General features: G+C 35.9%; 1 protein-coding gene across 7 annotated transcripts in view; it reads left to right on the top strand.

Annotated features, from left to right (window-relative positions):
* The window catches only part of LOC124533325 (RNA-binding protein Musashi homolog Rbp6), a 468,593-nt gene extending 450,177 nt beyond the window's left edge, over positions 1 to 18,416 (top strand). Inside the window, exons 9-16 of one of the 7 annotated variants that reach the window (XM_047108525.1) lie at positions 3,148 to 3,232; positions 5,083 to 5,115; positions 5,989 to 6,069; positions 10,822 to 10,854; positions 15,357 to 15,422; positions 15,769 to 15,989; positions 17,663 to 17,729; positions 17,986 to 18,416. In XM_047108525.1, the coding sequence (XP_046964481.1) occupies positions 3,148 to 3,232; positions 5,083 to 5,115; positions 5,989 to 6,069; positions 10,822 to 10,854; positions 15,357 to 15,422; positions 15,769 to 15,989; positions 17,663 to 17,704 (561 nt within the window). In that variant the 3' untranslated portion in view covers positions 17,705 to 17,729; positions 17,986 to 18,416. Of the gene's footprint in view, positions 1 to 3,147; positions 3,233 to 5,082; positions 5,116 to 5,988; positions 6,070 to 9,940; positions 10,797 to 10,821; positions 10,855 to 15,356; positions 15,423 to 15,768; positions 15,990 to 17,662; positions 17,730 to 17,985 lie in introns of those variants that run through there. The other 6 variants (XM_047108527.1, XM_047108526.1, XM_047108528.1 and 3 more) reach the window with 6 other exon arrangements.
* Positions 18,417 to 25,630: the final 7,214 nt, after the last annotated feature.

The raw sequence follows: 25,630 nt of genomic DNA, 5'->3' as shown, positions 1-25,630 counted from the left end.
TGCGTCTTCGTTTATCTCTCACGTACATAAACGTGTTCTTACAACACCAGCACTATACATCAAACGTGTACAACGATGAAATATAAATTATTCTAAATTCAAAATATGTTAGAACTTTGTACGAAAATATTGCTGAAGATTTTCATACTATTTATCTTTAAGCACGTAAATTATAATAGTTTATTTTTATTTAAGAACCACCGTAATATTTTACCTTTTTATACAAGTTGTCTATTTGGCCGGCTGCCCGCCGTCCACCAAAAGAATTTCGAAGAAAACAGTGCAAGGAAACAAACGCAAAATCTTATAAAATGCAGTTAACGTCAACATACATGAACTAGCACAGTAAACATATACTGTACTTTCGAAAAGTTGCAATATTTCGTGGTTTCTTACCTGGCTTCACGCTTCAAAGACACTCACAAAAGTTTGTATAGTCATTCTAACGCTTAAACTTTCCACATAATAATAATAACAACGTTATTACAGTAATAAAAAACTATCTTTAAACGTAATATTAATTTGTACATCTATATATTTATCATTTTACTTTTACAATATAACATCCATACGCTCATTCTAGAAGCAAAAAAAAAATTAATCATCATAATTCATATCAAAGATTGTTAACGAATAAAGGCGAAGACAGTTTCTATTTGTATTCATTAAGTGAAAACGTTAATTAAAACATGCGCCGCATATTTTTCTGAATATATCGATGAAGAAATAAATAACGAGCAACAGAAATTATTTCCGATTGTGTCAAAATATTCTTGACTATTTGCGACACATATTTAACAATAAAACGAAATCACATTTCAACGTCAGTACGTGTTATTCCGTTCTGGCATTTAAATTTATTGACTTTTACATGCGAATATATTTTACCTCAAAAAAGAAATTGGTCAAAATCAATCGAGTAAAAATTTAATGACTGCTTTTATATTTGCATTAATACGCCTCGAGACGCAAGTGATCAGTGGAGGTGGCGAAGTATAAAACGCGGTCTTTTCCAGCGAAACAATTAAATTTCGCACACATAGATGGGATTAGGGGCACAATTTGTGGGCAGTAAGGCTCAAGTTCAAGCGGCAGTAAGCTTCAGCCTATAGGATCTTAAGTCCGCTCCGTTAAACCGAGATCCTTGCGTCGATGTCGAATACTATTCGATGGGATTCGATCAATATACAACCTCGGGGGCGCGTCTACCTAGCGGGGCTAAATACAATTTACCTTTGTTATTTTTCGTGTCATTAAACTGCGTCGCGATTTCGAACGCTTGATCGGAATTGCGAACTCCGATGCGAATTGTTTGTGACCTTTTGTTTCCCACTCCGCTCGCCAGCGACTCGACATCAATTAACATTGGATCCCGAACTGAATTTTCTTCAGAAGTGATTCTATTATTGTAGATAGACACACGTATAATTCTGATTTTAAAATTGAACCAATTGTCGTTCTATATTTTATTTGTTTAACACGAAGACAGAAAATGATGACGACATCCAATATTTTTTCCGATGTAGAAGTAAATCTCATTCAAACTTATCAGTTATGGTGACATTTGTCCCCCTAGTTTGCGTGTTGCTGGACAAATGACGGTGACCACGGCGCTAGCGTAGATCTGGTTCATTTGTAAAGCTTTATCGGCAGTGACAAATTGCGATTCACTACTTTTATGCTGCAAACAATCAAAGAATACCGATTGTGTTATGGAAAGCTTTCAAGCCATTGTTTTATGTGATACACAAATGTACGTTCTAGCGGTAAAGTTATGTTTACATATAAGTTATTTGTTATTTGAGTTACAATTATAAAACAAAACACTGAGCTACACAAACATTGCCTATGAAAAACCTGTGTTAGAACGTACTACTTGTATAATCTGAGCTTTCAAGTTCAACTTCACATGTTGATTATTCAGCCTTATCTAGGCATAAAACTTGGTAGAAAGACACTCCACATGATGGAGCCTTACTCTCACTTCCCCGCGTTAATGCAAAAGCACGTAGTTCCATGTCGGTGTTGAAAGTTGAGCAAAGTGCACAAAGTGCGCGAACGCCGCGGCAAAGCCTTCATTTGTCGGCTCGTGACGTCCGCGTGACAAATGTGGACGGGACTTTATGTACCGTACCTAGAACGAGAACGCGTCGCGATTATGCACGCCGATGAAAAATGTAACTCCGAGTTTTAGTCCGTCTGCCAAGCGGTTTTAAACGTAACAATTTGTCATGAGATATTCAACGTATATTCGTGAAAATGTACTCGTTTTGGAGTTGTAAGTCTTTCTTTTTAACAATGACTTATAGTCAAAAGATATAAGATTAATGTATGTGAAACTCGTACATTTTTCTTAAAAAATAGAAGATGTAACAAAGTGATCTATTTAAACGACGATAACATAATTTAAGCCTACATACTTTTCTGTGTGGATTTCACTTGGTAGCGAAATTTCTATTGCTAGAGGTTTGGGTTAACGTAGATTGGGTAATTTATACTTGCCTCCAACCTCCCCGGTCGGGTGGGGAAGGAGATACAAGCTGAAGAGAACCATACCGTTCGTTAAAATTGCTTAATGGATCGATTAAACGTAGAGTTTAATTATAAGATACATTAATTTACCTTAGTGGATGTTATTTTATTCGAATAAGTGTTATTTCTTTATTAGTATTTACTTAATATAATTTATGAATTAAGTATGGCTTTAAAAAAAAATCAACGATATAAATAAATATTTCTCGCATATAGTATTTCAGTATTATTGTAATCATAAATAAATATTTTGGAAACTTTGGAAGTTTGTCATCCCGTACAATAAGTATTCAATGGTAAGCTCTTTGACTTAATAAAGTATATTAAAATTCAATTTGTGAGTCGAACCGTGAAGCATAACGGATTGTCGACTGATTTTGTCACCCCCTTACTTCCATAATTTTGCGACTCACCCAATTTTGTGATGATATTTACTTAGTGCTGTCAAGTACAATAATAGCAATTAATTCTTAAACAATTAATGTCGTTCCACTAATTTCTCGCGGTCGTTAAGCAAACGAGAACACCAACAAACTTAGGAAATAATTAATTTATTATTGTAATTATTATTTTTAATTCCAATTTTCAATTTTCAACTTTTTTCATTTGTTACAGGTGGAATGCAAAAAAGCACAACCTAAAGAAGTCATGCTACCAGCTAACTTGGCAAAGACGAGAGCCGCCGGACGCGGCGCCTACGGTGAGTTGCTAGGTAGCGCCGTGGCAGCCGGCGGCGTTCGGTACGCTCCTTACCCCATTCATGCGCCGGCGCAGCTGCTGGTGACCGGTGCAGGAGTGGGTGCAGGGTCTACCAGCGCGGCTACCATGTACCGTCGTGCGCTTGCTGCCCTGCGCCCAACCCCGCGCCCCCAACGTCCTACCCTAGCACCCATCACCATACCTCCCCTTGCCTACTCAGTTTCGGAACTCCTCGGAGCTCACGCACTCGACATCCCGACCCTATATTCTCCTCTCACTCACTCAACACTACCGACTCCTTTGCCCCTCTGATCCGCGATTCTCTTCCAACAACACCCCCATCAACCCTTCTAATTCGTTGTGCTAAATTATTTGTCTTCGTTAATTCAAAATTTAGTGGAGTTATATCGCTGCGCTGGCGAACAGTCCTGTCCATTCCCCGATATCTCTTACATTCCTCTGGTCTATTGTATCCTAGAGGCGTATTATTTAATGTATCTAAGGAAACAGATAATATCCAAAGTGTCTTATTTTAGTAATTGCCATTAGTAAATCAGTTAGATAGCAAATTTTCGAAATGTGTACCAGCATAAATTAGAGAAACTATAGAGACAGTTGTATACAAAGGTTTATATAAAGGTTACATTTTATCAGATCGTAGACGAGAATCATCTGGAACAATTTTACGTAGGGTAATAGAGAGTAATATTTTTCTACCAGGTAGTAGGCGCTTAAAGTCATTTGATTTATAAATAGATAGAAGAAATAGCAATAAGCCTGGTATTTTTCTGATTTTTACGTAGTTTCTAATGTGAAATAACGAATAAGGGCCCTATGGTTCTGCTGATTCTTGCCAGTTTGACTACATTTCCATCCATGATAAACAACTAATGCAGCTTAGAAAACAAATTCTAGATACGATGTTTACACGCGGTTGATTCGATGAAATTTTTTTGGAATTAATATTTTCTTATATCATATTATATTCTTTAGCATTTTACTATAAATAGCTTTGCAACTTGATGTCGGCTTTTCAAAAAAATGTTATCATTGGAAGAAAAGAGGTACCTATGAACAGTCGATGTTACTTATGAGTTTTGTGATTTTTAGTAAATATATTATGTATTTATTTTAATTTTTAATGATATATATATTTATTAGATTAGGTAAATTATTCGAAACGACAACTATGTACTTATAGAATACTAGAATTCTTTAATTTTACTAAATACTTATAATTATATTGTGCATTGCATATTTTATTAAGAAGTATGTATGTTCACTATTAGTTTTATTTAGTTTATTTTGATTTTATTTCTTCTTAGACGATTATATGTGACATATAACCATAAGGTGTTAATAATACACTCAATGTACTATCAGACGTAGATCTCGTATTAACTAATAAATAGTATTAATTGTATTAACTTATTAAGTAGGAAAAAAAAGGTAGTATTTAGATTAATAAATATCATTTCTAAAATATTTAAAGACGTCTGTTTGTTTAACATGTTTAGATATAGACTAACAATGTGTAGAATAGATTAACGATATGAATCAATGTATTATCATCTTGGTGATAGATAACTAATATACCCCATTAAAGTCATCTTAGTAAACTTTTGGATGGTAGTCGAATATAGATATTTTGAATAATGTTTAAATAAAAATTTAATATAAGTATTTATTACACATATGTTTGTACAATCCACACGAACATTCTCGCCAAGCAAAATAGTGTCTCACGGTACACTTATGTTTCAAATATTTAATGTTTTGACTAGTACACACAATTATATAAATTATTATGTAAGGATCGATCAATTTATGTAAATGTTTTTACATTTCTAGATTTCATGTGGTCATTGGGTGCTCTTCCTGACGGTAAGTTAACAATTCACATTATATTATTAAAGTCAAGCCATTTCTTTTAAGTCCGCATCTCCAGATCATTCGTATGTTGGAATGTGTATGACCAATTTACATAAAGCGTTACCCCAAAGTCCAGTACCTACATTACGATTATACCAAAACGGATCAGATACGAACAACTGACTGACTATTCCTTGAAAATAATGGATACGACGATAAACTTAATTAATGGATTATCAAACAGCGTGTCGAGGTGTGCTTCCATCGGCCGTAATGGATCACGTGATCTGACAGATACACTATTTTGATTGGCAATAATATGATAAATGATCCGGTGTGGTAATCATATCAGCCTCCGTAGACGGTCCGGCCATCAATCATTTACATTTTTATGCCGGACTCTATGTTCACAAAGCCGATATTGCAAACATATTGTTTTGTAACATTTAGAAGTAATGTCATATTAGTCAAAACTTTTCATGTTTCTAGTTTAGAATTAGTTTGTAAATGAATGAGTTTGTTAATGAAATACCATGAAGACGTCTGTTAATTGAATAAGACCATCGTTAGTTCACTGACAGTGCGCTACATTTAACGATGTTTACAAAATATCGTCTGCTGGACAATGTCCAAAGCGATGTCGTACTGAGCTTGTACGGTATACTTTACCCACCTTTTATGTGACGGGTCTATTCTAGAATGGGGCCAATGGGACACGTGTTACGTATCAAATGTTTATATGGACTCAAAGACCAATGTAAACTTCGACAATTGTTATGTTTGATTAAAATGATATTAATTAAAAGCAATCTTAATAATAATTATGAAATGATTTCAAATTTTTTGTTATATTTAACAATTAATATGTGTTTATTTGTTGCACAGGTTTCCCCGCAGCGTACGCCGCCTACGCGGCAGGACGTAGCTATTCGGGCTATCCTAGCTTCGGGCTGCCATACCCCGCAGGTAATCCCCTGGCGAGCTTGCACCACCAACTATCCGGCAATCACTACCACCACCTGGCGACACTCCTGCCATACCACCCACTCGAGCTCAGTGGGGTTTACAATGTACACGCCATGCATCTGTGAACTCGCTCCGTCGACAATGCATTCCACAAACTGCTAACGATTCGCAATCGACACTAATCCGCTAACCGCCTAACTCGTCAACCATTTAAGTAACTATACGGTCCATATGGCTTTTCGTAATCTATATTGTGGTGACCATGTCCTAACTACTATTTCACTAACTTGCGCAAAAGCAACGGCAAAAGTTCGTGTGAACTCGCACTAACAACTTTACTAACAAGTTAACACCTCTAACAATGACTGAGCCATCTAGATAAATCTGCCACGCCGTCAATTACAAAACGTCCAAGTTTTGAGAAATGCTATTTATTGTTTACCTCCAGAATTCGGTCGAGAGAATCCGACCAAATGCGAGCGCCTCGTTCTATGTTTACAAACGATTCTCCCTAACGATTCTCAAATGCTACGCGTCAAGCAAACACTCCAGCGCAAATACCGCGTTAGCTTCGCCCTCCCCGCTCACCCCTCGCGCAGCGCCTGCCGCGTCACCGCCTGATATTACGCTATTGCCTACTCCTCATTAACAGCGAAAGCTTTTAAAGAGATTTAAAGAGATTCAAACAAACGAACTGAAAAAGTGACGTCCTTTTTGTGGTAGCTTGTATGTAAATTTCGGCTCTGACGAAATAAACATTCGCTAATTAAACGAATAAACTGGAGGGTTTCAGTTGATCTCTTAGAACGACAAAGTCTTAACAATATTAATTGTTTTATATTATTCAATTATAACGTATTTGAACAATATAATAAGCTGTCCGATCTTCTACGGTCACGTAAACTGTCTAATTGCTATGTGCGGGAGATAAGCGCAGCTGCTCAAATAGACTCAGTCGCTGTTTGGTTAACGCCGTATAATTCAGTAATTTTACCTAGAATTGCACCACTAATCCGCCGGATTTGTATAAAATAACGAACATATTAAAAATGTACGTCCAGAAATATTAGTGAATACACATTATGCTCAATTTACTCAGCACGTTGGTTTTCCAATAAGTAGTGAGTGCGATTTACTACATTTTTCATTCGTATTAGTCAAACAAATAGTTTGTCGCTAATTGCTTCTACGCTACTGTTTTACTGCACGCGACATATGCGTTTCTATCAAAAAGAGTGTTTAATTTTAAGCTTTCGAAAATAAAACAATGTAACAAAGCAATATATGTTCAGTATAAATAACTAAAAATTGTAATTCGACAATTGTGAACAAAAGTGTCACTTAAATGGGGATAATACAATAAATACGAAAATAATCTATATTATAAAGTATTTACTTTTCGACGCCTTAAAAGTAATTAGTACTTTTTGCATGTTAATGTTTGGAAAAAAAATGTAGCAAACAGAAGTCTTGAAATACGACAGATCTTTTGGCGAATTAATTTTCAAATGACTTGAAACGGCCAACGCGCTGCTTTCGAATTAAATATAGATATAAAAATTAATATTTACACCCACTCCACTACACTATAACATAGAACCGTGAATGAATGCAACTAAGAAAATATTTTCTTAAAAATTTTGCGCGCCACGCCTGTGTACAGCTGGGACAGTTTGCACCACGTCGCTGAATAAATCTGCAATATTTCTTAGCCTGTGATCCGTTGTAAGCCGGGAACGAAATAAAAACTGATACAGACAACATTCATATACAATTAGATGGCTCGGACGGCCGAGGCTAAGGCATTAAACCTTGCCGGATCAACTATAAATGTAATCTGCATATTTATTGAAAATTTTAGTCTAGACTATTATTATTCATCATGTAGCAAGGATTGCTTGGACTTTGTAGGTGAATCGACCTGTTTATCTTTTTAGATGTAATCTATATAGAGTTTTAAAAGTAGCACTATTATACGCATTTATCTTCAATAGCATGCTGTAGAGGTTAGACATTTAAATTTCTCTAGAATTTAAACAGGACTGAACACAACTAGTAAATTCTATATTTAATTTTAATTCACGTATTATAAAAATGGTATTTTAATACTGCACAATGCATACCGTTTTATGTTCTTAATTGAATTATTACTCAGGTGCACGAAACGATAGATTAATAAAATAGCATTATTGTCGTGTCAATTTGATATTAATGAAATAATTAAAGTTATTTATTGGTGATGTCAATGAGAATTTTTCATCAAAACGACGTAAAATTAAAATACATCATTCACTTACCAATTATAATTATAAAATGTTGTGTCATTTTTAATTTTTAAAATCGTTATGATTTTGGTTTATACCTTATCGAAATATTATTTTATTATTAACAGCTACAGAACCCAAATGTAATAAGAATGCAACAAATAGTTTCATTTATGCTATAAATTTTAAGATTAATAGTTAATTTGCAAATAAAATAACCTGATTATTACTATGTTGTGTTCAGTCAAAACGCAGTCGTATATCTAAGAAACTTCTACTCTATAAGGAGACAGTTAAGAAAAAGTAGAGAATTAGGTACCTAGGAGTTAATTTCAAAAATTACTAAGTTTAGAGGATGAGTAGGAAATTACTTCGACATTAGACTTTCATTTGCGTAGTTCGTAATATAGTTAGTTTAGATTTCTTTTATCATATAAAATATAATCGAGCTTGGAGAAAGTTATTTTATTATCTAATTGAATATTTGCTATAATTGTAATGTACTTATGTAGATATATACCTACTTTGTGTTTCAAAGTTATTTCTCTATTATATTTTATATATTTACAATGCTTAAGCGATAATGTTGTTAATGATAATCTTTATTCATGTTGTTGTGTAATATTTTTGGATGCAAGTATTTTATGCAACCTCCTTCGTGTTAATGTTATTATAAACGGTTCAATGTTTTAAACGATACGAAATAATGATAAAATCTCCCCCATAACGAAAAATCGATGAGATTATTGACGTTTCATGGCAAAGCCGTCGCTACATCACCACGCCTCGCAATAATTTATTTTATCAAAATTAAGGTTTTTATCAAAATTATTACGTAAAATATATAAGTTAATTCGATCATAAATCGCTACGTGTGCGACCGTCCTTATCGCCATCCTCTAAACTAGTCATAATATATAAAATAAGCTTAAATATTATACGTGTAATGTAATTATATTATATTTAATGTGTGGCTACTGGTTATAAGCGACACCCATTACTAAGTCGTATCGTTGATTTCGTCATTAAAATAATAGCTTCGCATCAAAAACGTAATATCCATCGAAAAATGTATTTTGTGATCAACATTAAACACTTCGGGCATCAAACTGAGTTACCCCCAAGCTATTGATCTATTTGCGTGTTTAGATCCACTAATAGCAAGTAAATTATAATTTAGTGAATAACACCGTGGTTTTGAAAATATTTGGTGTTCAATTCGATATATATTATAACATGTAATGACCCCCTTTCCTGCATTTTGGTTGTGCGTGATACAAATCGAGATTACTTTAATACGATACACACAGAAAGTCATCATGATGTGCGTGTCGGAAATCTTAAATCGTCGAATCCAAAACTATCATTCCCAAGTTTTGCCATAGAGAACAGATAAATAAAGGTATCAGTCCGCGTTTATAATTTCCTTATTGGCTTTTATAGTAATTTTAAATTGGCATTAATTTAAAGCGTAGATATACCTGGGTTCTGGATAACGTAGTTACTTTTTGACATAATTTTTATTTTATTTAAGCGCCGCGGTTCTGTCGGAGCCCTTCCCAGTTCCGTGGCGGGCTTTGTAGCTTTTTTTTATTTTGTTGCCGCAGGTGTAGTGGGAGTTATACCGCCGGAAAGTCGTCTGTTGGTCGGTGTGGAGTATGTAAACCCGGGTGGGCTCGGGCAGGGCTCGTAGGCCGCCGCCACCGCCCGCGCCGCGCCGCCCGCCCGCCACACGCCACAACCTTACCGCTCTCTTACCCGGAACAACCGTTAACGGCTCCCGGAATATCTTACGAAAACAAATAAATCTTTTCTCAAGCGAATATCTCTTTGGTATCACGCCCTCCATTCTCCCCCGAATCGCAGCTAAGGAATGCAATGTCGCAAACACGTACTATAAATTATAACAATGGTTACGCGAATTCGCAGATGCGTACGTGAACAGATCGCCCGACTAGGTTGCCCCTATAGCTCGATACGAAATTATATTGAAATAAAAGCGGTTTCCATCAGGAAGTTTATCCAAATTCTAGATAAATAATTTAGGTATCGTAAATTACTACTTTTCATATTGTAATGTAACCCATGTGTCAAATTTTTAATGTATTCAATGTATTATGTAAGTCACTAGTATTGTTCTTATCACTGTTTTGACATATCGTCTTAATTTTAATCGTAAGGTTATGGTATTGTGAAGCCAATATATTTTAAAATAAAGGAATTTCCGCTATATAAGCAAAACGTTTATCGTTTACTGTCCGACTGATTGCTTGACAATCGAGGTCGATCATAGCCCGCTTATTTAACATTCGTCCGCTTATCGATTGCGACCGAAATAAACTAAAAGAAATAGTATGTAGCGTGGAGTTGGCTAGCGTGCGGTGAAGTTTGATTATTTCTTATTATGACCGAAGTTTATACCTCGGCGTTCGAATGAATTTTAACGTTGGTTTTCCGTTTTCTGACTCATCCAATGCGGTACATGCAGCGTGGTGTCCGCGGCGCGTCCCACAGCAGACCGGTAAGCACATGCATGTGCGTCGTGCGGGGAGGCATTACCATGTAACGGTAGAACAGTCTGTCGCGAGACCGTGTGCTCTTGCCCCCGCTGGAGGCTGGCACGTGCGACCGCGGTCCCGCCGATGCATCTGCGACATTCCTCGCATTCCACACGCTCGCCCTCAGAATGCAGCGCGCGGATCAGACCCACACAACTATTTTGCATAGTTCGATGCTATTCGCCTGCACTCACTTACCGAGAATGTAGATTTGTTCTCGACGAAGAATACAAATCTCACTGAAGTAAAACTTCTTGAGGATCGTAGCGCATTGCAATAATTATTTGCCGAGGCGGCGAGTGACCGCGTGTCGTGAATGTGCCAACTCCATCCGTAATTTAAGATATTTGACCGTTAACTGTGTTAGTAACTGTTATGTTTAGTGCTTGTTGTTTAGGTTGGAGCGCAGTGTGACCTCGCTCCATGTAAACTCTTTCTCTCTCTCTTTTCATATATATATCTATAAATTAGATTCTCTTGTAAATACTAGAAATAGTTTTCGATAGCATCGGCGAGTAATCATCGCCCATAGTTAAAGAGTGCTGTGTTTGGATGGGTCAGAATTTTTATTTTTATAGATAATTATAGATTTTATTTCTTGAATGTCAATAGATTATTTACTCACGCATAAATAAATGCGTTAGTCTAGCAAACTTCATCGCCCATACATTATCTTGTAGAATGTCGTCGACGGAATGTCGACACGGCGAAATTTATACCAATTTATTAGCGTTCCAAATATTTTAGATTAATTAAAGTATTAATCAAATAAAGTCAATATCATAATAACTTATATAGTGAGCCTCTTAACCCTTCTGGAATAATACGGCTTAAAAATAACTTAACATAATTAAGCATATGAACGTGGATGACAGATTTGTCTTATGAGAGTATCATAGTGATATTGATATACTATTGATATCGACTGAAACGAAAAAGATAGTGTTGACCAAATACAAGAGAAACAGCAGTTTGGTGAATGGAGAGTGCAGTCCACAACAGCAATAGGGCGAGTAATATTTATCTTTGAACTTTGAACTAAAGTTTGATCAGTATCTTACTCTATTGGAGACATAGAATAGTGTAGGCAAAATTGTGCGTAAGCTGAATTTCTGTTGTGAAAATTTTGATAAAACGTGTGGTAGACTTATAGAAGTTAAAAAAATATCAAGTATATTAGTTAAGCTTAGACTAACAATAATAGATTATAGTATAGAAAATGAATTAGAAAGTCAAGAGTGAAATCTATATAAGCAAAATTTGTAGACTCAATCTGGCCAATTATGAGATTTAACTAGCGGAGTTTCAGAATAGTCTAGACTTAGTAATTTTATGGCGGGCGATTTCCTTCCTATTGTAAATTAGTGAAGCTTTAAAAATTAGCGTGGAAAGGTTTTTCGTTCCGAAGTTGTATAATGATTTAAGAAATAAATAAATGCTTTATAATAAAAGAAATTAGCGGGTAGTTAAGTAAGCGTTCAGGTAGATACTTGTCGGTACAATAATGTGATGGTGGTGCAAACTCATTTTATAGTGGTATTTGTTTAATTTAGTATAAGAAATAGAATAGTATTTTAATGTATTTTTTTTAAATCTGTTGTGCCTTAGGCAAGTGGTATTTTAGGCTGAATATTAAAAAATAAGAAATGTTCGACGCAATTAGACTATTTGTAGTCATATTCCTAATTTTAATATGAAACATAGAATAGAAGAAGGTAATAATTTTCTGCTGTAGTCTTCAGTGTAGATGTAAGCGGTGTTTCCCGCAAGTATTTTATTATTTGACTACGAGGGTAGACGATGTTTGTTAAATTATGTATAAGTAGAAAAATTTTAAAAATTTCTTCTATATTTTTATAAAGTGTGAATTTTATATTACGCGGTTAATTTTAGCTTTTTTTTTAATATCGCTTTTCGTGTTTAAGTGATCTATGACTGAACAATCGTACACTAATACTGTTAAAAGATTTCAAGGTATATGATTATGATCGGGATGCAATAGATGTTATTAAAGTGAGATTTAAAGAAAGGACACGCGCATGCTTCTTTGAATTACAAATGGCGAAGGGTGGCGCGTGCGAGGCGACCGGCTACATAGCATAGAAATTCCATTAATTTGCAATTGAGATAAGTCCCAGCTAAACCATCGAAAATCCGCAAAGCGTATCATCTTCGCGGAGAGTTATTGATGGCGGCTATTAAATATACGTTTACGGCATGGTTTGTGTGTAGGATCGACCTTACGTGTTCGTTGAAATAAAACATTTCAATCTCGCCAAGTAGGTGATGAAGTGTGGGTAATTTCTTATTTTTCGGAACTGTTACTGGAGCATACATAATAAATTAGATACATATATTCTTACTTACTTACTTAAACATTACAGTTAAATTGATGATACTTTTACTGTAACATTTTTTACACGTTATCTATAGATATTTTTGATTAAAGAACCCTTGAAACTTGAAAAATATTTAGACATAAAAACTAAGGCTTACTTATGATGGTTCCGTGAGTGAGTCTTACAGCGAAGTACGCTCTGTGAATATTTTGCACGGCCGTCATCCCATTTCTGAAGAAGAATTATTAAGTTTCGTCGAACTTCGCAATTATGAAAGTTCGAATAGCTCTCGCAAGACGGGCTCTGAATTTATAGATGAATGTGTGCTTCCCGCGAGGTGCGAGGCTTACTTGGGGTGCGAATCACCTTACCTCTATAAAGTCCCTACGACTTCGCAGCTAAGCCAATAAAATTGGAAATTGCCTGGTGTTAACTTGTAAAGTCATTTTGTATTTCTATTACGTTATTAGGACGCTTTTTGAATACACATTATCGGCAACCGTTAGTAACACTACACGGATTAGCATCAAGTTTTCAGAATTGCTGCAAATGTTCGAATTAATAATATTAGTAAGGAAGGAAGTTGAGCTATTACGTTCAAATTATATCTCAAACACATGTTACAATGTAAAGCGTAAAGTTAACATACAACGCAGCTGATATACGCCTGAGTAGATAAGTATGAAGTTTCTTCACACCATTTGACGGTAAAGAGAACTGCTTAAGTTGTAAATTGTTTCAGGTCAAAACAGGTCTTGAGATCAAGTTTAATTGGCTCCGTTTGGGACTTTGTTGCTTGTGAATCATTCGCTTAATACATTTATGTACAAGTACTAACAGACTTTATACACACTCATGTAGAACACTTCATATAAATGATATTTAACTAATGCCAGTATTCTTCGCTTTTATGCTACAAAATAGACAGTAAATGTTCGTGCTGTCGTGTAATGGGAAAAGAATGAGGTACGTGCGATCGACATGTTAACGATCGGTGAGACGTGTCTGCGCTGCTACTCAAATTCTTATTTATTACTCGGCAACCCTCAAATAAATAGCCTCTCACATCGCAGCGTAATATTATTAAAATGTGTCAGCATTTTAGTGAGGGCCGGTGAGCGAGCGGACGAGAGCGGCACGAGCGCGGGCCGGCCGCCTGCCGCGCCATCTATCATTCATCCTCCATTACTTATATTGTACTTTTTTTGCAAAGTCACTCGCAAGCCGGTAATCACCTGGTGCGGCCGCGAACCTTCATTTTTCACACTAAATCATAACTCGCTCATCTAACAAAAATAAAATTTGTCGTACAAGCCAATAGGACTAATGGTCGTATTATGAACCAGCAAAAAGGGAATGTTTATCCGTTTTTAAATACATGCGAATAAAATATACCGTGAGCATAGATAGAAAGAAAAACACTTTAAAAAGATTACGAGCAATAACTTCACTTTGATTAATTTTCTTTAACAAAGTTGAGAGTATAAGAAAAATTTCAAAAGACGTACTAGCCGTAACGTTCATTTACATTTTACTAGCAATTGAGACTAATTTAAAATTCGAAGACATTAAAAGCTTTGAAAATTGTGTGCAAAATAGTAACTAGGACGGGAGGTAAGGCGTAGCGAGTAGCGAGTTTCCGAGCGCGAGCGGCGTCAAGCCGCTGCTACGTGCACCGTATGCTAATGCCTCTCTCTATTCAATAAGCAGACCGCCGCGTGCCACCGAGAACTCACGTCAGATAATTTACTGGATATTTTGTAAAAGTTTTTTTCGTCCTCTGTGATTTATGCGCGCGAAACTTCGAGCTCTCTTTTTTCATTTGAATGCACGTGACATACGTTATATTTTTTTGTTCCAACATAATCTTAGCCTGGGGAGTCTTAGTTGTCCTCATCCGTCATCATGGCATCTGTCTTCAACGACGAAATTATTCATGCGTATACGCGCTACTAGTTTATCCATGCTTTATTATTGTCTTGCTTTCGGATTAAATTACGGAATTAGAAATCATATGAGATAAACACAAAGATGGTTCAGTCATAGATCTGTGTGTGTTAACATTATGCGAGTGTGCGCGTCACTCGTGTACGTGGAGCGAATGCGAACCATGTGTATGTTTGCAGTGGACCTGACCAACGGCCAACTCACACCGAATAACAACACACCGCTGCTCGCGCAGGCGCTCTCAGGTGAGGACGCCTTCATACCATACAAACAGTCATACATTTGCTTGTTTGTGACCGTTGTACAATAACAACTATAAAACTCATCTAATATCACTACAAAACACCATTACATCATTTTCATACTACATAACCATGCTTCATATTTTGCTCCCTATAAATCTTATTGACAGTAGGATTTTAAATATTTCTCAAATAAAGTTTAATGATCGTCAATTTACTATTTATTTATTTTAATGTGTGACGTAATTTTGAAAATAAAATAAAATCTCTGTAAGAATAGATAATGTACTTGTATGTACAGCTTCGACGGAAGAAACGACTAGTATTATCAATGGTATGTTTTCCACAGTGATGAACAACTATCAGGCCGCTGCAGCCGGGTTCGGACCGCCTGCCTCACCGCATACAGCCGGTGGCCGAGCGGGGTTCCCAGCTGCTAGCTCACCGGGGCCCGCACTCGATGTATACGGGTCTGCAGCGGACAGCGTCGGCTACGTGCAGGCGGCTAGCCCTCAGCCCTCTGGATTCCCCGCCATCGCAGTCAGCCGTGCGCCCCTCAATTACACCCCAGTGAGTTCAATTGCAAATCATTACGGGAAAGCACGTTGACAATTCCACGCTAATAAAAAAAAATACATTACATTTAATGAAATCACTTTCATGGAATGAAATAACTCAAAACGATACTTATAAAGTCATTTCAGAACGCATAGAAATTATTACAAAACATAACCATGAAATTTTAATATCGTACAAAATTATTATAAGGTTCTTCATATATTAAATAGTAGAATCTATTTGATTACAGAAACAAAATAAAAAAAAAATCACAAGTTATTTTATTCCATGATAAATGGGATAAAGTTATTAACTTTCGATTCGAACTTTTTTCATTTGTTACGTCATGCTCAAAAATGCCTATTTCAGTAAGATTCAAATGAAGGCAATTCAGAAAATTGTCCCTGTTCGAGAAGTTTCAACTGTCACGGAATTCAAATTAATGTTTGTTCTGTTTTGTTTTTCTTCCGACCTCTTGATTTGTGCTTCTAAGACGTTGAAATTCATTTAATTCTGTATTTTAAACTACTTTTTTATACGTTTGATCAAAACAAGACTTTATTAAAGGGGGTGTAAATAGACTATTAGGCAATGCATGCCTCGAGTAATGTTAAGTCTAACGATGTGAAGCGACACGTGACAGGCACCACAGACGCAATTAGCAGTCGACGACACTCTAAAATTTTAGCGAGACGGTCCAATCTCATTACCGAACCGATCTTCCTCGTCGCTCTTACGGCATAATCACCATAAGTTAGCGAGCAAGTGAAGCGTGAGAGATGCGATTATAAAGTGTTCCGAAATATGAGAACGGCGGGCGATGGGGGCGGCAATCTACGCGGTGCACTGCCGCGGGTAATGGCTTTTTAAAACTGCGACCGTGCTCCATAACCGCTTCCCAGAGACGCCATCAGTCTTCATTGCTTGTCGGCACCCGCCAGCGCCGCCATCGCCGTGGAGATCTTAACTCCTCACGTCTTAGTGTCTTCGAGACATTTTTCAAACTACTCTCAGGGCTTTTAGTTTCCTTTATATAACACCACTATAAATCACTATAAATCTGTACAGTATATACTATGCGGTGTTGGAATTCCTGTTGAGACAAATAATATGATTTATGTATAACGAATGTTATCATGGAGACGCAACGATATTAATGATAAAAATGAACAGTCCAGCCGCCGGCCGGTTCTGAGTGCGGCTCATGTGGTTCCTGGGTGTAAAACGGTCTTATTAGGTAACGGGAATGCCCCCACGGGCAATAACCGTAAATCAAGGAAAACAAGCGGTGTAATTACCGTTGCCGAGCGGTCGCGCGCCGCTCTAACTCATCCACTCGCTGTTTTTATTTTGTTGGCCACTGAACTCGCTACCACTCTATCGACTGTGAACTCAAAACTTAATATCGTTGACTTAGAAAAAACTAAACTCTTAATCACTTTATACCTCAATAGTATTGTAAAACTTTCTTATTAATATATTTTTATTTTCGAAACGCTCGATTTTTTTGGAAGGTTGGCGAACAAATGGGCCTCCTGATGGTAAGTGGTGACTGTAAAAAGTACAAACGACTCTTTACACCATCAATGTGTGACCAACCTTGGGATTAAAAATGTTCTAATGAATATATTATAATATATTCGTCGACATTTCCTGAATTTCATTTTTCGTTTTTCCTGTTACAGGGACCCTTGATTCCTGCGGCTTTCACCAACGGTTATCATTGAAAGTGTTATAGCACAAATATTTAACGTGAGTATTATTTTTTATTGTGTGGTCTCGCCATACACAATTAAAATGTCATTACGTGGAATGGCGTTTTAAAACACTGGTGTGTGTAATTATTGTCGTCGCAAATACGTACATCCAAGTGATTGTAGAACACACTTTTAGCAGGTGTTTGAAAAAAATATAAATAATAAACTTCGTTTCACATTTTGGTTTGTTTATATAGTGTTGTTTAGAGTTGTTTTTTTTTTTCGATGGAAATAACGGTTCATGTATGCAGGTGGCGAGCGGCGTGGCGGCGCGTGATTTACCATCATAGTCCCAACAACTCGAGCGCAACTTACACCAACCGGCCGCCCACGCGCCTGCGCATCTGCAGCGGCAATCCAACTTCCGCGCACGCCGCGCCACGCGCCGCATCGGCGACGGTCGTCTAATCCGTCCGGCCACCGCGCGGACCGATCCGTCGACCGCGGCATCTCAACCTCACCGTACCCTCACCACCACAAGTCCCAACTCTCCCAACCCCACGACCCGACCTTACTCTCCCCTAACCCCGACACCTTGTCTATTGTAAATAATGATAATACTTTTTGTCGTGTGAACGAGAGATAGTCTATTGATTAAACAGGTATTTTTTCAAATTATTCTCGCTTCGACTGTACTGTAGATGTGTTGTCAATAATAAATAATTAAACTACAAAAAAAAAATACAATTCGTAATATATAAATGCATCTAGACGTTTTCATTGCAGGGAGGTATATCTTAAAATATTTTATTATTCATAGTTAAATTACAGTTTAAGATGTAACTTGCATGTCTACTTTTCCATTCGCCTATTTTTTACGTTATGGATGGGGATCGGTTCCGTGGCATACAAGAATCGCATCCGACGTTCAAGAATTTCGCGTACTAAGATTTTTCGGTAGTAAGCTTTTATATTTAAGAGTTTTAAGCGTCAGTAGGAGCAGAGTATCGGGCCGAGATGTATTCGCAATAAGCTTGTCCCTCCCCCGTGTTCCGCGTGTATAGAGTTGAGTTTGTCGGTAGCGGTATAGGTTGGTAGGGGCCGGGCCCGCCGGCGACCCGGCCGGAGACAATAACGCGGTTTGCGACCGCGCGTTTGCCGCGCGTTTGCCGCGCGCTATCTCGCTCGTCCACCAACACATATTTTATTCTATCTATTTTTAATATTAATGTCAAATATTAACATAATTACTATACTAATACATATTGCGCATATTTTACCTATGAATGTAATTATTTTCGCCTAATTCGAATTGTATAAAATCACCTCGGCTATTCTGTTCCGTAGAGAAAATTTCTGGATTACTTCCCTATAAGACTATGTTAGTTATGCGTATACATACTTTCTAATAATAATATGTATTATGGTATAAAATTTTATCCTAAGGATAACATGATCATATTTACGATTCATAAGGACATTTGAAAAGCTAAGTCGGAACATTTCAGAATAATTATCTCTCATCGCATTAAGATAATAATTCGTTTCTATCTTGTACCTTTGAAAGTAGGTATTGTAATTATAATAAATAACAATTTTGTGCATTACGTAATTAATATTTCATTGTTTCTTACGATTGTATTTACCTTAATGTAAGACCACTGTTGAATATATTTGCGGCTCCAATAGAAACGCGGAGTCACACAGTACTTAGTCGTATTTAAAGTTTTAATCAAAATAATAATTGTAAACAATAAAATTTTCGTACAGAATAGACCGTGAAATCACACGATTCGAACTCTTCAATAAACCAAAGACAGGGATATATAAAGCCACACCAAAGTGCGCAGGTTTGAGGTAATAGAGTAAAATATAAAGTCAATTCATTAATCATATTCGTTAGGTACTGGAAAAGTTTTGGAGACCACCTTGTCTAGTTTGCAACAGTAAGCAGTAAGATACGCAAGTGAAGCGCGCCATGAGATCGAGTGACGGTCGCCTGACGGTCGCCTGACGGTCGCCTGACGGTCGCCTGACGGTCGCCTGACGGTCGCCTGACGGTCGCCTCCCCGGGCGCGCGCTGAGCCTGCGTCTCTCACTACACACGTGCACTCGATTGCAACCATTCGTTATTTACTATTATTATTACTCATTACCGACATCAATTAAACATTAATATTATAAATCTAGGTATTAAATTTTAGGTAATAATAATGAACAATCTTTTAAATGCTATAATTATATAAATACGTTATAAATATAAATGTTTCCTGTTACAAAAATATTGAAAATGATACGAAATAAATCAATATTCTTTTTAAAGGTAATTTATTACTTACGAGTATGTAGTTAATTGAATAATGGAGTGTTAAAGGAGCGTGCCAGTCGCCGGGCGGCACGCTCGCTTCGCGTTTTTTTGTTCATTCGTGCCGAAACATCGTTCGCTACGTGAGCCCGTGCGCGCTCGCGGGTCGGCCACGCCGCGTCCGCGAGTCGCGCTGCGCACTTCCCGCAGGAGACGCGACCGCTATTATGTTGTTAAACGTTAGCTAGGAAATTGATAATAAAATCGAAGGTGTGAGTCTGTTTAAGACGGTCGGAAAATCGATATCATACCTAACAAATTAACGTAATTATTTGTTTTATATTTACGGTGTTATAGGTATTTAAGACATTTTTCTTAGAATATTTAATTATTACGATGAAATGTTATAATTGTTAGGCCCAGACCGACGGCGGAGCGACGCGCGCGCACCGTGCCGCCGTCGACTGTCTCATTCACTCATACATCCTCACTATAATTATATTTTCTTACCGACCTTTTTAAAGTAGGAAAAGCGTACACGGCCGCTTATCCCCGTGCGAGTTCGAGTACAAACATACATACATAATATAGTGAGAGACATCGTTTCGCTCGTTCGTGAGAAGCCATCGGTTCGCCGCGACTGCACCGAGACGACACATAATGACAAATACTATTGTATATACATAGTTAGCCGCATGTAAAAAAGACGTATTAGTCGATACTCGAGACCATCTGATCGATTCTATTAGACTCATTCGAGCTACAATCAGGATTAGCTTTACGAAGATTAGTTTCATTGTTGTTGTTATAGTTTGTTGATACGGTTTTTGAGCTTGTTTCGTTAGTCTCTTTAGGACTTTCACGCGGGTCATCATATATTGTTTTGTTAAGATGCTTCGAAAATTAAATAATTTAAACGATATGCTTCAAAGAAGGATATAAATAAACATTCGATTGCCAAGCAAATTGCAATAATTTAGATGTTATTTAATTTTTAAAGCAAAATCTATATAATTACGACCAAAAAGTACTTTGATAGTTTTACTTCGCTAGAGGACTATAATGGCCCGCGTGTAAGGTCACTCGCGGCTCGGTGTGTGCTAGGAATAAATATGGCCGACCATCTTGTCTGAAAGCGATCGCTCTGATATAACTTATGGTTCTTAATCGAGGATATAGTATTGCGTGATTACTCGCATTTAAAATCATATGACTTGCGCAGTTTTTAAAGCGGCAAGGCAGATCGTTAATTTAGAAAGTTTTAGTAAACACGAACACAACCAGTCAATTGTTAAGTAATGCGTATCATAGAGTTTAGTTCCAAGAATAACAACCATGATTTATCCCTGAGGTCGATCGACAGGTTCGATGCCTGGTGACAGCTCGCCACCGCAGCCGCCTTATTCTCGCTTGTTCGTTTATCGCATTAGTTTATTTCAGTCGCCATTTTAGAAATGTTTCTATATCAAAATAAAGACTACGTAATAATATTAATAAGCGAGATCTCAAATTTATTTTAAAAATTCGTTATGTGATCCTAATACTGCGACTTATCGTATAATATCTATCTAAGTAAAGATTAAAAAAAATAATTTATTATATTTTGTATAATAACATTCTACATTACTTTACACTATCTACTTTATATCGTTAATAAAGATAATAATTAATTTTAATCTAATAAAGTGACAGACTGGTAAAGTTCGTAGAGTCGCCGAGGCGGCCTTAGATCAGTAGCTTTGCATATTCGGCAATGGCCAACTTAATGTTTCAAGGACCAAAGGTATAGTTATTCGCGTAGAACCGGACGCGCATTGGCTCCACACGAACCGACTTGAACCAATCGGTTGTATCATGCAGCATCAGAGCGTGTCTGTGAGAGTAGCATTTGAGAATCAGAGGCGGGCTGAGGCGGCCGCCGCTGCGCCCCGGCGCTCACGCAACTCGCTCCGACATCGACGGCATCCCTCCCGCCCCCGCGCAACGCCGCCCGCTTGGTTTCGTTCTCGCGGTTACTTCTCGATTACGTGCTTCGCGTGCTGACTGATTTTCTATAGCAATAAAAATCAATTACCTAAGATTTTAAAGTAAATTTGGATTTATATACGTTCGAATTTGGTGTCATGTACATTTAAAATATTAGAGAAAGGAGATAACGATAGGCGAACGATCCGCGACGCAGCTCGTCGCGGGGTCGGCGCATTATTTTCGTCATTTCTTCGTGTATAATGTTACATGAATCTGTATACAATATGGATATAAATCGTATTGATGAATAAATTAGTTTTTATGGCATCTCTTTATTAAAATAATGATAATATCAAACATTTTGTAAAAAGCGGCGAGTATGCCCGTCGCCCCGATTTCGTGCACCAGTGCACTTTAACTTATTGGAATATTACATTATTATAACGTACATAATACTATGAGATATATAATCATACAGCCTCTTGGGGCGCGCGTGTATGGCGATGTATGTATACACATTGTGCAATGTACATATACCTATTATAATAAAATGATTTAAGACAAGGTTCACATCGTGCCGTGTGTATGTGGTAATAAATATAATATGGACATTGTTCAAACAATAACCAGTTGTTTTATTTCATTTCCAACACCTTACCCCTCACTTTAATATTAAGAACGTACCAACAGTACAACTTTGAAAAAAAAAACATAAAAAATTAACTTTCCAGAGCATACAAGTATTTTTACTGAAAAAAAAAAAGATTTTAATGAAGCTATATATATATCAACTAATAAATCTATATGAAAATATAAGTTAAATATGTTCACTTGTCAGATTAATTAATACCTATTTAACGCTATAGTTCTCTAAAGTCAATGTTTGCTGTCAAACAAAGTGACATAAACCTACATTCTCTCACTTGCCACAAGAATTATAAGTAAATAAAAACTGTAGAACAAAAAAAAAGAAACTTATAAAAATACATAAATACAAGGGTGATTAGATAGAACTACCTGTACCATTACTTCTATATTAAAAAAATATTTGAATGTAAAACCAATTTAAAACAATTAATAAAATTTGCCTCTATTACCAGTATACTCTTTTATTGTTTAAAAAGATTCGTTAAATAGCTCATCCTGAAAATTTTTCAAATTCCCTGGGACTCTTAGACGACTACAAAGTCGAAGCAGATGGCAGGAGCAACATTTATAGCGAAAAATATATTAATAATATATGTAATAGAAAAAATATATAAGTTTGTCGATTATCAAGAGTAATAAAAAAAATACCGATGTAAAATCCGATCGCGAAACGTCAAAAATTGATATGTAACATTTACATAAATAATTTCAATATTGAAAAGTAACACATCAAAATATCGTAACATCGTAAATAGATTTACGACATTTTACGATCGGATTGAACGTTGAGTATGAAATTTTTTTCGTTTGTCGTATGATCGTCATCGTAACTTATGACTTTATTTAATGAACTACAAAAACTCGTATAGCACGTTATATTATTGCAGCTAGTTAGTCCAAACATTTTAATATAATGGTAAACTCTGACTAAGAAAATTCTTTCATCTAATATTATTGAAGAATTTTGTTTATTATATGGAAAGTAATCGTAATAATGTCCCCCTGGCCGATTTTGGCCACAGCAACAAATCAAATCAAATTAATTTTATTCGAGTAAATTTCACAATGAAGCGTTTTTGAATCGTCAACAATTAAATACTACCACCGTTTCGGAAATCAGCTTCTAGCGAGACGAAATGGCAAGAAACTCGCATAGTTGCTCTTATTAAATAAACTGATGGAGACTTATTCACACATATTATAATGCACATGGGTTTGTAGAAACATAGGTGCAATCTTCATTCCATCTCTATTTCTATCTAAAGAGACGGCAAATCCAAGTCAACGATGAGAAGTGCTTTGTGTACCACAGGTAGTGTAGTGATTCTAACTTCCAAATATAGGGTTGCTACTGATAGTTATATTCAATAACTTTGGAACCGGTGGCTACACATAATATACTTGTTAAATGACGATTCAAAGGTGCTTGTAAAAGCCTATTTGGATAAAGTATATTTTGATTTTGATAACCTTTACAGGAATTTCAACCCAGAACCTTGAGATAAACTCACTGAGATCCCAAAAAAAAACCAAGTAAATCAAATATATAATGAAAATGAATTACGAACTATATTACCCTGAATACCAAAACAATACATCTCTTAAATAAATTCCAACAAAAAGACAAGTGCCCGTAAAAATCATTAAGCTGACTTCAATACGCCAATGTTAAATTCAGATTCCGAAGCATATGTAGCTAGCTTAGAAGCAATCTTGGCTACAACCTTTATTCAGGTCCACGTTGGGCAGTGAAAGTCGCCTCGCCTATAATATGGCACCATCTTATACGGCACGTGACTCTATTTGCTGCTAGGGACTCTTTCCCACAATTTACTTTTACCTTAAAACGAATCTGTTGCATTGTGATATAACAATGGAAAGCTAAACCTTTTTGACTTGACCGTCTTACGATTGTCGGACAATTTTCTTACTTGAAAGGAAATAATTACATACATATGTGACATTTGGAATAACCAATAGAAACTGTAATTTATATAACAAAGATTTATATTTTAAAAATATTAAACACTTATTCAAATATTTATTGAATTTATTACTCATTTTTAAAAGGTTTTGAACGATCTATTGATCTATAACATATCGATTAAAAATAAAAGGGTACAAAACTGTTTATCAGTATGTCATTCGTACTAATCTTGCTACGAATAAAAGGCTCTGTTTATATTTGAAATTTCTTCTCATCATGCTTCATAGTTACAATTCCATTCCAATGAGTTAAAGCGTTACCTGCTGGAGATATTAGAAGTCCATTGCAATATTGAATCTACAAGTAAATTTGTGACAAATCAAATTAAAAATATTTTTTTCAAGTAAATTTTGCAGTAATTGCATCGTGAATAGTTTTTTTTTTTCAAACAAACAGATACCATTGATGGAAAAATCATGTAATATATAATAATATTTTATATGTTATATTTATTATTACCTCATGCTTATTTCATAATATACTATTTCAATAACCATAAATTATCGTATTTCTACCACGAGATCCACGATGGCCACATTTTTTAAATATCTACTTACGTTAAATTTAATTTCAAGTATAAAAATATGTAACTTGAAATTTACTCTAAATATTTTTTTATATAAATAATGAATATTTTAAAAAATATAGGAAATTGTGTGTAGCATTCTTTGATGACTATTTAGAGGTAAAAAAACGTATTTGAAAGAGCATGAAAATTCATCGCCCAATCTCCGTACTACCGGAGTATGACATGGTACATATATTATATAAAAATATAATAATAATTGTATATATCCTAATAAATAAGTTTTATCAACACGAATATTCCAAAATGTTATTCTCTGTAAAATTTTAGAGAAACACTGTCTCGGTGATCTTTTTTTTTCTTAAAGGTTAAGCAAAACAAAAGATAAAAAAATATTCTCTCATATCCTATGATACAAATCTACAGAAGGAACTAAAGTTCGTTGTAATTAAAAATAATATCGAATTTATAATATTATAATAACGATATTTACAATTTCTTCTGATTATCCATAACACAAGT

The sequence above is a fragment of the Vanessa cardui genome, chromosome 11 (assembly GCF_905220365.1).
Source record: "Vanessa cardui chromosome 11, ilVanCard2.1, whole genome shotgun sequence".
NCBI classification, from domain to species: Eukaryota; Metazoa; Arthropoda; class Insecta; order Lepidoptera; family Nymphalidae; genus Vanessa; species Vanessa cardui.
Note: the sequence above shows the minus strand (reverse complement) of the source record. Positions and strands in the feature narration are given on the sequence as shown.